The sequence below is a fragment of the Leiobunum rupestre genome, chromosome 1, assembly GCF_980474605.1.
Source record: "Leiobunum rupestre chromosome 1, qqLeiRupe1.1.hap1, whole genome shotgun sequence".
Lineage (NCBI taxonomy): Eukaryota > Metazoa > Arthropoda > Arachnida > Opiliones > Sclerosomatidae > Leiobunum > Leiobunum rupestre.
Genome location: NC_143384.1, coordinates 67,210,222 through 67,223,855, shown reverse-complemented (window position 1 = coordinate 67,223,855; position 13,634 = coordinate 67,210,222). Strand labels below are relative to the sequence as shown.

Here is a 13,634-nt window from a genome sequence, read left to right as displayed (position 1 = left end):
GAACACGAAAAGAGAGGATCATCAATTCCGTTATTTAAATGAACACGAAAAGAGATGAGCATCAATTTCGTTATTTAAATGAACACGAAAAGAGAGGAGTGCCAATTTCGTTAATTAAATGAACACGAAAAGAGATGAGCACCAATTTCGTTAATTAAATGAACACGAATAGAGAGGGTAATCAATTCCGTTAATTAAATGAACACGAAAAGAGAGGATTATCAATTCCGTTAATTAAATGAACACGAAAAGAGAGGATAATCAATTCCGTTATTTAAATGAACACGAAAAGAGAGGAGCACCAATTTCGTTAATTAAATGAACACGAAAAGAGATGAGCACCAATTTCGTTAATTAAATGAACACGAAAGAGAGGATAATCAATTCCGTTATTTAAATGAACACGAAAAGAGAGGATCATAAATTCCGTTATTTAAATGAACACGAAAAAGAGGAGCACCAATTTCGTTAATTAAATGAACACGAAAAGAGAGGATAACCAATTCCGTTAATTAAATGAACACGAAAAGAGAGGATCATCAATTCCGTTATTTAAATGAACACGAAAAGAGAGGAGCACCAATTTCGTTAATTAAATGAACACGAAAAGAGAGGAGCACCAATTTCGTTAAATAAATGAACACGAAAAGAGAGGATAATCAATTCCGTTATTTAAATGAACACGAAAAGAGAGGAGCACCAATTTCGTTAATTAAATGAACACGAAAAGAGATGAGCATCAATTTCGTTAATTAAATGAACACGAAAGAGAGGATCATCAATTTCGTTATTTAAATGAACACGAAAAGAGAGGAGCACCAATTTCGTTAATTAAATGAACACGAAAAGAGAGGATCATCAATTCCGTTATTTAAATGAACACGAAAAGAGATGAGCATCAATTTCGTTATTTAAATGAACACGAAAAGAGAGGAGTGCCAATTTCGTTAATTAAATGAACACGAAAAGAGATGAGCACCAATTTCGTTAATTAAATGAACACGAATAGAGAGGGTAATCAATTCCGTTAATTAAATGAACACGAAAAGAGGGGATCATCAATTCCGTTATTTAAATGAACACGAAAAGAGAGGAGCACCAATTTCGTTAATTAAATGAACACGAAAAGAGATGAGCACCAATTTCGTTAATTAAATGAACACGAAAGAGAGGATAATCAATTCCGTTATTTAAATGAACACGAAAAGATAGGATCATCAATTCCGTTATTTAAATGAACCCGAAAAAGAGGAGCACCAATTTCGTTAATTAAATGAACACGAAAAGAGAGGATAACCAATTCCGTTAATTAAATGAACACGGAAAGAGAGGATCATCAATTCCGTTATTTAAATGAACACGAAAAGAGATGAGCACCAATTTCGTTAAATAAATGAACACGAAAAGAGAGGATAATCAATTCCGTTATTTAAATGAACACGAAAAGAGAGGAGCACCAATTTCGTTAATTAAATGAACACGAAAAGAGAGGATCATCAATTCCGTTATTTAAATGAACACGAAAAGAGATGAGCATCAATTTCGTTATTTAAATGAACACGAAAAGAGAGGAGTGCCAATTTCGTTAATTAAATGAACACGAAAAGAGATGAGCACCAATTTCGTTAATTAAATGAACACGAATAGAGAGGGTAATTAATTCCGTTAATTAAATGAACACGAAAAGAGAGGATTATCAATTCCGTTAATTAAATGAACACGAAAAGAGAGGATAATCAATTCCGTTATTTAAATGAACACGAAAAGAGAGGAGCACCAATTTCGTTAATTAAATGAACACGAAAAGAGATGAGCACCAATTTCGTTAATTAAATGAACACGAAAGAGAGGATAATCAATTCCGTTATTTAAATGAACACGAAAAGAGAGGATCATAAATTCCGTTATTTAAATGAACACGAAAAAGAGGAGCACCAATTTCGTTAATTAAATGAACACGAAAAGAGGATCATCAATTCCGTTAATTAAATGAACACGAAAAGAGAGGATCATCAATTCCGTTATTTAAATGAACACGAAAAGAGAGGATTATCAATTCCGTTAATTAAATGAACACGAAAAGAGAGGATAATCAATTCCGTTATTTAAATGAACACGAAAAGAGAGGAGCACCAATTTCGTTAATTAAATGAACACGAAAAGAGATGAGCACCAATTTCGTTAATTAAATGAACACGAAAGAGAGGATAATCAATTCCGTTATTTAAATGAACACGAAAAGAGAGGATCATAAATTCCGTTATTTAAATGAACACGAAAAAGAGGAGCACCAATTTCGTTAATTAAATGAACACGAAAAGAGAGGATAACCAATTCCGTTAATTAAATGAACACGAAAAGAGAGGATCATCAATTCCGTTATTTAAATGAACACGAAAAGAGATGAGCACCAATTTCGTTAAATAAATGAACACGAAAAGAGAGGATAATCAATTCCGTTATTTAAATGAACACGAAAAGAGAGGAGCACCAATTTCGTTAATTAAATGAACACGAAAAGAGAGGAGCACCAATTTCGTTAAATAAATGAACACGAAAAGAGTGGATAATCAATTCCGTTATTTAAATGAACACGAAAAGAGAGGAGCACCAATTTCGTTAATTAAATGAACACGAAAAGAGATGAGCATCAATTTCGTTAATTAAATGAACACGAAAGAGAGGATCATCAATTTCGTTATTTAAATGAACACGAAAAGAGAGGAGCACCAATTTCGTTAATTAAATGAACACGAAAAGAGAGGAGTGCCAATTTCGTTAATTAAATGAACACGAAAAGAGATGAGCACCAATTTCGTTAATTAAATGAACACGAATAGAGAGGGTAATCAATTCCGTTAATTAAATGAACACGAAAAGAGAGGATCATCAATTCCGTTATTTAAATGAACACGAAAAGAGATGAGCACCAATTTCGTTAATTAAATGAACACGAAAAGAGAGGATAATCAATTCCGTTATTTAAATGAACACGAAAAGAGAGGAGCACCAATTTCGTTAATTAAATGAACACGAAAAGAGATGAGCACCAATTTCGTTAATTAAATGAACACGAAAAGAGAGGATCATAAATTCTGTTATATAAATGAACACGAAAAGAGAGGAGTGCCAATTTCGTTAATTATGTGAACTTGGAAAGAAAGTGGCGTGAAATCCGTTATTTAAGTGAACACGAAATATAAAATAATCAATTTCATTCTTTAAATGAACGCGAAAAGAGCGAAGCGTCAGTTTCGTTAATTAAATGAACACGAAAAGAGAGGATCATAAATTCTGTTATATAAATGAAAACGAAAGAGATGAGGATCAATTTCGTTATTTTAATGAACACGAAAGGAAGTAGCCCCAATTACGTTACCCGAATGGAAACAAAAAGATAAAAGCTATAATTCCGTCGCTCAAATAGAAGCTGAGCGAGGCTTTGGTAAAATGAGCGACGCGTGAGTTGAGCGCCATTTCGATCAAAACGCCCATCAGCGCTCTCAGCTCGATTATGCCGCTATTCGTAATTAACAATTCCGTTTTGATTGTTTCGACGGCGGAATCGGGTCAACAAACCCGGCGAAGAGAGAGAGCGCGCCGGGCCGATCGCGTGTGTCCAGCAGCGGCCGCGTCGCGAGTCCGGCGAAACAAAGGAAAGGGGGAATAATCCCGATTTGATTTTTAATGCCCGGGGCCCTGAGGCTGCGGTTCTCTGTTTGGATTTTTCACGTTTCGTTAAAGATGGAATGACGGGAATGGCCACCCCTCGCCCTTTAAAGATGCACTAGCGCCCCCAAAAATTTCCTTCGGTTCCGGAAAAGCCGTAACTACGCATTTCGCCTGATTGGCGTCGTCATGGTAACGCAGGTAAGCTCGCGGAGAAGGGAGAAACAAGGTAGAGGAATTAATAAAGAATAAGGTAAGGTCGCAGGCAGCAGCGCCAGGGTTGGGGGAAGGAAGGGAGGGGTGGCATAGATAATCTTCAACCTGCGCTACAGTCGCGCCGCGGTGGCACTGCGCGGAACTACAGAGATTAGAGCGAAGAAGCGGCTGTTTCAACAAGTAGGTCTCTCCTCGATTCCGCCAATCAATAAGAAACAACTGATTGCATATTTTGAGCGTCGCGGCGTCCCTTTCGTCGTTAATATGGATTTGCAACTTGCAACGGCGCATAACTCTTATCAACTCGCCTTATCTACGGGGTTTTTTTTAAGAATAAATATGAAGCTCTAGATAATCAGAAAATTAGCAGAATCTCTGATTAAATTACCCGAATGGATATGCATAAAATAGTACTCTTCGGAAGGTTTCATGTTTTGATATGTTTCGTTTAGAGAAGGAACCCAAAAGTTTTGAGGTCATTAAGAGTGGACTGAGATAGGCTTTAGCCTAAAAAAGGACACAGATTTGATGAAATGGGCCAGAATTTTCTTGAAATTTATACAAGTACACCCGAACAAATTTAAATAAATATCAATGATTGATAAAAAATCCATTGAAGGTAATTTTTCATATTTTAAAAGCAAATGTTATGTCTCAATATCACAGAGAATTTTTTTAAAATTACACAGGGTTTTATTTATTTATTGTATATCTTTTTGGAATGTCAAAAGCTATTAGTGTTTGACATTAAAGATAGCAATGATTGTTGGGAGCTGTGGACTCGCGTGGCATGAAGGGACTGCTATTTACCCTCCTACGTAATATTTCCTGAATCAATGGTATTAAATTTCGCCTAAGGTGGTGCTATAGTTGGAGTGAAAACTCGGAACAACCCCTTCACGTTGAGTTTGTAAGTTCCTCGAGATTTTAGGTGTACACGTTAATAAAAACTTGTTGAGGTTAACGGTTATAGTGAGTGTAGGATGCTTTTAGCTGGTGTGGCATGCAGGGCTTGCCACCACCCTCCTACGCATTGTAACCCGGCCACCTGTTTAAAGGCATGAAAAGTCGCTAGATGACTTGGGACTAAGGTGGTGCCTTGGGTATTAGCCTAACTGATTATTATTATTATAATTATTATTATTGGGTAATATTATTTATGATTCGATTCTCTACTGACTCAAATCGTGTTTTTTCCTGTAGAGAAAAATTGGTAAATTATTTTACCGACAACGATTGCTAAAATATCTTTAGATAAATTAAATTGTTTTATTATAGCTATGGGTTTCCAATGGCACCAGACGATGAATAAACTTATTAACCTAACCTTATTTACAGTATATTGTACCTAGAGGTTGACACTCTTTTCACTATTCGAAATAAATAAATTTTACATATAATCTAAAAACTCCTTTATCTTATAGTTACTTCTGCTTATTGAGAATGGCCGTGTTAAGGCAATGACCAGCTTGGATCCCTATCATCCAGGGTTTCATTATGGGTGGGGTTTAATCTGTCCTACCTCCCCCCTCCTCTTGACCTATTTCGTGGGGTTAGAACCTAAATACTCCCTTGATCCCCTTCCTAAAAAATCAAATCAAATCGGTATAATAATCAGCTGGGCTAATACCCAAGGCACCACCTTAGGCCAAAATCATCGAGCGACGTCTAATGCCTTTAATTCAAATGGCCGGGTTCCAATGCTTAGGAGGGTGGTGGCGAGCCCTGAATGCCACGCGAGCGAACAGCTCCCTACACTTAGTATCTCATTGGTTCCAAATATTATTGATGTAAGCCAATTCTGATTACCCCTCATTTATATGAATTCTGATTAGAATTACCGTATTTTCAAGCATTGCAAACTTATTTAACCTTATTGCAAACAATGTCTATTTTTTGCTTCTGCATTTTATATATGCTACTTAAATTGAATTGAACTTTAAATTCACATTTTTGCTTTATAGAATTAACAAAAAACAATTATTGAAATGAAATGTAATGAATTGGAAATTCAAAAATTTTCAGTTATGTAAAATTTTAAAATTATAATTAGCACCACCTTAGGCCCAAGTCATCGAGCAACTTTTAATGCCTTCGGCGACAGCGTGGCGCGCCGAAAACATCACCTATCGGCGGCGGCGCGCCGAAAATAAGGGAAATGCCAGCATGACGGCATGAACTCTATTGGATGGTGGCAAGCCCTTCATGCCACGTGAGCCAACAGCTCACTGCACTTACTTTATCATTGGTTTCCTAAATCCAACGTCTCACCAGTGACGATTCTACTTCCGCCTCACGCCACGAACGGCAAAACTAGACCATGATGGTTTCAACATAGTTTTTCTCTCTTTGTATATATAAATTTACGGCTTCTCCTAATCAACTGAATAAACGTAGAACTAGAGGGAGGTTTAATTAAATTTGAGCGTGTATAGAAGGGAAAACGACGGAAGAGATAAAATTTAATGGAAAATATTTCAATGAAATTTAACCATAAAATGTTGGCCGTTGCTAATAGCGAAATATGGGAAATATGTTTATCGTATATCTTTGTAATAAATTAAAATTTCTAAATTAATGTCTTATGAAATATATTTTTGCATTCAATTTAAATTCCAATGATCGAGAAAATATTTATCGAAGCATCATAATTATTTTTGAAAAAAAATATTGTGTTTAGTATCAAACTGAATCGATAGGTGGTCAAATTTTTTAAAAATTACGTTTTTTGAGAAAGCGAGAATTAATTTTTAAAATTTTACTTTTTAGTTTAGATCTTTAATTTTGCAATTTACAGACAATATTTATTTATTACTGATTTTCGGATCAATATAGAGGGCTTGACTCTTGCTTAGTAGTTTTAAAATTGGACCAAAAGCAGGCTAATTTCTATTTAAATTAACATTGCGGATTTTTTAATGGTAAGTAAATTTTACAGTTATTGATAAGCAAAATTAATATGGTCTGCAGTTCACATTATACAATTATTTGGGCCACTTAACTGTATCCAACTAATTGCAAGCAAGAAAATTGTATAGTGTGAACAGACAAATTGTTACAATTGTTCCCACTTTTTCTGTTAACACTATACATTTTTCTTGCTTACAATTAGTTGAATACATTTAAGTGGCCCAATTAATTGTATAGTGTGAACTGGGCTTAAGACTTTTATGTGGGGTGAACTAAAATGGTGGTTAACCTAAATATTTGTTTAACGCCTACACAAAAATTTATAATACAAATATTTGAATATTTTTCGACTACATTATCAATTACGAAATAAAATTTTATATTACATATTAAAGCCCTTGATAGGTTATCAAGTATTTTAATTTTTGGAAAACATCTTTTATCTTTGTTTTGCAAAGGGGCCGTTCACAAATAAGGAACTGCAGTAAGGGAACGAGGTCAGCTGCTAAATAGCGCTCCCTAAACCCCGCAATGTCGGAGCCGTATATCTTAGCTATGCCATTGGGTAGTGTAGAAATATGGTTGTTATAATGTTGTCACTTATCATAATTATATACCGGAATCTAAATTATAAATAATTTAAAGGCCTAGGCTTTCGTATACCAGTTTTCCTTTAAGTTTTCTTCCCGCCGCGCAAATATCCTGGTGGTAGGCCAACCGCAGAACACTTTGGCCTACCACCAGGATATTTGCGCGGCGGGAAGAAAACTTAAAGGAAAACTAGCAGACGAAATCCTAGGCCTTTAAAGGTATCCTAAAAATGTAAAATTTACTTTTATCTTTTATAATATTAAGATTAGATTTTTAAAGGTAATGGCTTAGTTTTCAAATAACTTTAATATTTTGAACGTTCATGATGCTATTGTTATTCAGGGTGGGGATTATTTCTTACTGAATCTTTGTAGGTGGCTCTCAAATAGTTTATATTTGAAATTGCCAAAAATTCAGGGTTCTGAAGTGGTATTTAACAGGCGGTAAAAACTTTGGTAAATAACGTTATGGTATAAAAAAGAAAAATTTATAAATAATGGTAGGTAATGGTAAGTAATATATTTCCATGAATTATTTACCGTATTTAAAACTAAAACCGACATTTATGAAGATAAATGGTGATAAAATACGCGAAAAAGTAGATTAGTCCATAATTAAAAGGGATAATATAACTAAATCCTAAGCAAATTTGAAGAAATTAAAAGAAATTAAAAAACTTACTAATAACTCGTACCGATAGGTCTTCGAGCGAATCTCGGATCAAATAGATCTTCGAGTAATAAACTACATAAAAACTAAATAAAATAGCCAGAAATTCCAACGGTAGACCGGTTTCGTTCTATTTGGAACTCATCAGTACCGTGCGGGAAATCTGGCTGGCGACTGTTATATTAAAAATGTCAAAACGCCTTGCATATAGCAACGGAAAGCCGAAAAGGGGGGAGTGTGGTGGAGAATAGTATAACCGATAAAGTAAGTTAGAAGAGACCACCTATGGACTGTGAGAAGGATGATAAAATACGCGAAGAAGTAGATTAGTCCATAATTAAAAGGGATAATAATTCTAACTTAATTTATGAAGATAAAACATAATTTTAGAGTAACTAAAATGAAATTTCAGATCTTTAAAGTTGATATATTAGAATACAATAAAAAACAATGTTTACCATAATTTACCATTATTTTGCCTTATTTACAAGTGGTTTGCACAATATTCGAAAATAGTGGTATTTTCGGAACGCTGCAAAAATTTATAAAACGAATTTATTATATATTTTTAAATATTGGTACTTGTGAAATACTGTAGATTTTCAATAATATTTTTCCTTTAAATAAAAAGCTGATCTTATTGTATTTTTCATTCCTTTCACTTTTCACGGGGTACGAAGAGGACGATAATGTATTTTTAAAGATACTGACGGTTACCATAAGCTTTCGGAATTATTGTCGTTACATTACTTGTGAATAACTGCAATGGCCCCTCAATGTGCAAAAATGGGTGACTTCCTAATTTCATTATTTTAAATGAAAATAATACCTATAAAATACCCATTACAAAGTTACTTTAGATCGAAAAATCGATACTGTAATGACGCAGTAATGATCTATGTCGGAGTATATACTACCGTTTGTACTAGGGTCTTTGCACAAATCCGTGTTTCTATATCCGTTTAAAGTTATACGTGTAAACGTTTTAAAAACCGTTTCCAAAACCGCCGTGTTTTTAGAAGTTAACAGATAAACGTATATTTCACGTGTACCCGTGTAGTTTGATACGTTTACACGGACCTATCGACACGCTTATCTTAAAACGAAAATCCGTGTTCCTGCTGTGTAGCAAAGGTTGGGTACAAAAACTTGGATGTTACCAAAGTTTATTTTTTAATGAAATCTACATGTTTTTTAATAATTATTACCCATTGCAAACGGTGTACGATCTACAATAGGACTTTGACTTTAGATAACAGAGGTCTTTCGTTTCCTTTTGTTCCAAACGCATAGTTTATTGGAATATATTAATTTTTAAATCGATGTTATGGGCAAGATGAAAAGTTGGGTTTGGCAATTCGCGGAGAGAAAGGGTGACACGGCATTTTGCCTTGTTTGTGATGACTACACCAACAATGAGTTCACGTGTAAAGGAGGTTCAACAGGGGCAATCGGAAACCATTTAAAGAAGGTTCACGGCAAATCTCCAAGTGACCATCTTGGTGCAGTAGCTGAATTAAACCAGAAGTAAGCTACTTTTGTACTGAGCTCTGCGTAAATGATGTCGAAAGTACAATACGTGTTTGGAATATTTAACGCAATTTTTTTTAATTTACAGCGAGGAGGACGACGTTACTAGAAAGGGCGATAGCGAGAGCGGAGATATTGTCCAAATCGATGATCTACCCAGTACACCGTCGACGAGTGCTTCCAGATCATTTTCAATTGGGCCAGTACTTAAACGCAAGCGCCTTTCTACCGGGACTCTTAGACGTATTTGTTCTAAAGACCGTACCGAAAGTATTCATCAAGCCCTTGCAAAGATGATTGGTATGTCACAGCTTCCACTTTCGTTTGCATCGTGTCCGGGTTTTATTCAGTTCATGGAAACTGTGGAGCCCGGTTACAACATTTGTAAGGGGTCTGCTCTAAAAAAAAGGCTGGACATGTTGTACGATAAGGTGAAATGTCAAATAAAAGAGGAATTGGACGCGGTTGAAAATGTTACATGCGCATCCGATTGCTGGACCTCACGAGCCCAACAATCATACCTTACGGTGACAGTTCATCTAATAGACAACCAGTGGACACCAAAGTCATTTACATTGACTACTCAGCTTATGGAAGAACGTCACACTTCGGCCAACCTCTGCAACGCCATGGAAGACGTTTTGAAAGAGTGGAACATCTTAGACAAGACCATAACTGTTGTGACTGATAATGCAGTAAATGTGGTCAACGCCGTTCGTGACATGAGTAGCCTTGGCATAAAGGAAAAAGGTGGGCTCACTTGTGCGGCACATTCAATTCAACTTGCCGCTAATAAGGCTCTTGAGTACAAGACCACCGTTGATGTCTGCCAAAAAGCCTCTAAAATAGTTGGACACTTTCGACACTCAAATGTGGCAACATTAGCTTTGGAGACGAAACAGGTGCAGCTAGGATTTCAAAAACAGAAACTCATACAAAGCGTAAAGACCCGATGGAACTCGACGTTTGAAATGTTACAACGTCTGTTGGAGAATCGACTGCCCATTACCACTGTTCTAACCGACAGAACACTCACAACCAGAGTGGTTGCTGAAAAGCTTGACATAGCAGAGAGAGAGTGGACACAAATTGCCGAATTAGTAGACCTATTAAAACCACTGCAAATGGTAACTACTGTATTTTGTGGTGATAAGAGTTCACCAACGTCCATGGTTCGACCACTAATTACAAAAGTAGTTAAAAACCATATGCAACCATCTACCGGCGATTCCTCGATGACTTCCGAATTTAAAGATATGGTTATCAAGGAACTTGTGACGCGCTTTCATCTTAAATTGACATACATTAGTACAAGCGACAACCAAGAGCAGGTTCTCGCACGTCTCATAGCGGCCTTTCTGGACCCACGCTACAAAGACCTTGCGGATGAAACACCTGAGGTTAGACAAGCTGTTCGGGAATATGTCCGAGGCATGTTGCGCAAGAGCTCCGAGGTAATGGAAATGGAAGTCGAGTTGCCAAAGGCCACACACACCTCCGCCCTAGCGTACCTTTACAATGACCCCGGACCATCGCAGGCCGATGAAGATAGCCAGTTTGATGAATACCTATCAGAACCCCAACTGAGGTTCGATCTGAACCACTTAGAGTGGTGGAAAGCGCGCGCTCAAAAATTCCCCGCACTAGCCTCACTTGCGAACAAATATTTATGTATTCCTGCCACGTCAGCAAGCTCAGAGCGCACATTCTCCACAGCTGGTAACATTGTTACCTCCAAAAGAAGTTGTTTAAGTTCAGAAAATGTAAATATTTTGGTATTTTTATACCAGAATAGGTTGTTATACGTTTAAGAGGTCACGAAATGTCATTGGTGGTGGTTTTCGTTAAAATTTTGTATTCCTTACTCGATAATCTTTGAGAAATATATTGCTATACTTAACCTATCTTGTGCCATGCTTGTTTCTTGTTATTGGTAAAGAAAGTCTAGAGTAGGAAGGTCATAAATAAGAATAAACTATAAGTACACGACTGATACTTCATCGTGTACTTATAAATTACTCTTACATATCTTAGCCATGGTTAAAAATTCAATCTCTATAACTAGAAAGGTGGTAAAAAAAGCTCCAAATTCCTTCGATAAGAGCCAATTTTAAGAGCCGACTCGCTAATACAACTCTAGGGTTAACAAAAAAACTTCGTTGGGGAACCGAGTTGTCATGGAATAGTCAAGCCATTGTACCCAACATTTGGATCCAACACCCAAATCGGAGTTAGATATGAGAGTTGACGTTAAACATTGGCTCTTGTTTACGCCCAACGACCCAGGCCTTTAAAATTGTACTGTCCAGTTTTGAGAAGAAACTCCTTAACTCGTATCAAGTAGGCAAGATAAAGTTCCGTCTTACACAACTACACTATCAGGAAACACAGGGGTAAACGTTACGAATAATCGATTGAATGGAAAACCGATTAAACGATTAAACGAAAAAACGGTTAAACGTTTATACGGTTATACGTTTTGAATAAATCGTGTAAACGGATAATTCCAAAGGTTTATAGCTATCCGTTTTATAAACGTACTTCACTTAAGCATACGTTTATACGTAGACACGTTTATACGGATAATAGTAAGCCCTAGTTTGTACACATGTGTTATTCACAGTTGCAACTGTAAAAGGGAATATTTATAGTACAAGTTATTTCGAATTTGAACGCTTTTAACAGGGTTTAATATCCAGGATGTTATTTGTAAAATTGAAAATTCTTTAATAAACGTAGTAATACATTTACTTTAAAAAAGTTTAATATACTTGTATTCATTATGTTTTTTATCCAGTAGCAGGGCTTATTTCTGAATTTTAGAACTACCCAAATACGGCAGAACTACCCACTAAAATAGGCCCTGCTTAATAGCCAGTTTATTTTTGATTAAATGAAATGTAAAAGAGGTTTATTTTGCATCAAAATAATACAGTACTCGCTAGATAATAAATGTATTTACCAATGGATTAACTGTTATTGGAAATAGACGTAGGTTTTAATTGTTTTTTTAGATTTAACTAGAATTAAAAATTACAGATTGACAACTTAAAGAATTTTAACAATTCTATAACGTTTATGGATTTACGGGAAGAAAATGAAAAAAAAATTGTTTTAAATTTGCAAAAGGCCATTATAAGCATCAAATGCTTAAGGTGAGTAAATAAGTATTATAAATATAAGCCTAGGCCGACGAAATCTGAAATCTGTATTGACTGTTTACAAGAAATGTGTGATAATATCATTATTTAATTAATTAATTAACTCGAAACCACTCCTGCGTTTTGTTTGTAAGTTCTCTCCTTGCTGGTTAAAGGTGCTTTTCCCCAAACTCTTCGGTTTCCACTTTCCATAATTACTTGCTATAAAGGTGTTGGGAGCTGTTAGCTCTAACAACCAAATACTTACAAAGATTTTATACAACTTTTAAATTTAGGGTTTTTTATTTAATTTTAATTTAAGCCTATACCACAACTAGTAATAATTAGGCTTGAGACCATATAAACAAAATGGCTTAATAACCCACAAGACCTCCGAAATAAACTAATATTTAGAAAAGTTGTAAGTCAGAAAACTTTCCGTATTTTTCCGAAAAAAAAAAGGTTTCAATTCCATGATTAGCCTAGTACTCTTCGTAAATTTTATTTTGCGGCATTTTTGCACCATTTTGTCAAATCCAAAAGTAAAACGGAACCTCTACACTAGATTAGAATAAATACCCTTAAAAAGTAATATATATTTCTATAATTCTTAAAAAACAATTCCGGTAATTTTTCCGCATTTAATTTTTCCTGAAAATTATCAACTCTAATATAAACTGATACGAATAAAGCGCAAACGTACCATAGTGTTGTAGTTCTATGTGTTTTAAAACTATCTAGACACCATAGTACCTAAACCCGAAATCTTTAAAATTGTTGGGATTTTAAAGCAAGTGTCGGCTCTAGGTGAAGTAGTTCTTTTTTCAACAGATGTCGCTAGCGTCGAAATCAAAACAAGATACTGAAGCTACATTTTGACTAAAAAGGCGGGACATAAAAGTATGCTTC

At 35.4% G+C, this 13,634-nt stretch overlaps 1 protein-coding gene across 1 annotated transcript; it reads left to right on the top strand.

Annotated features, from left to right (window-relative positions):
• Window positions 1-9,390: 9,390 nt before the first annotated feature.
• Window positions 9,391-11,396, top strand: LOC149966191 (E3 SUMO-protein ligase ZBED1-like). The gene is made up of 2 exons (XM_090167481.1): window positions 9,391-9,582; window positions 9,674-11,396. The coding sequence occupies exons 1-2, from the start codon at window positions 9,392-9,394 to the stop codon at window positions 11,394-11,396; spliced, it is 1,914 nt and encodes a 637-aa protein (XP_090023607.1). The 5' UTR covers window position 9,391.
• Window positions 11,397-13,634: the final 2,238 nt, after the last annotated feature.

What these genes read in the sequence shown, in the direction of transcription:
- LOC149966191 (XM_090167481.1), top strand. Translation starts at nt 9,392, where the DNA reads ATGAAAAGTTGGGTTTGGCAATTCGCGGAGAGAAAGGGTGACACGGCA. An exon ending in GTAGCTGAATTAAACCAGAA is followed by an intron (nt 9,583 to 9,673) that starts GTAAGCTACTTT and finishes TTTAATTTACAG; the next exon opens with CGAGGAGGACGACGTTACTA.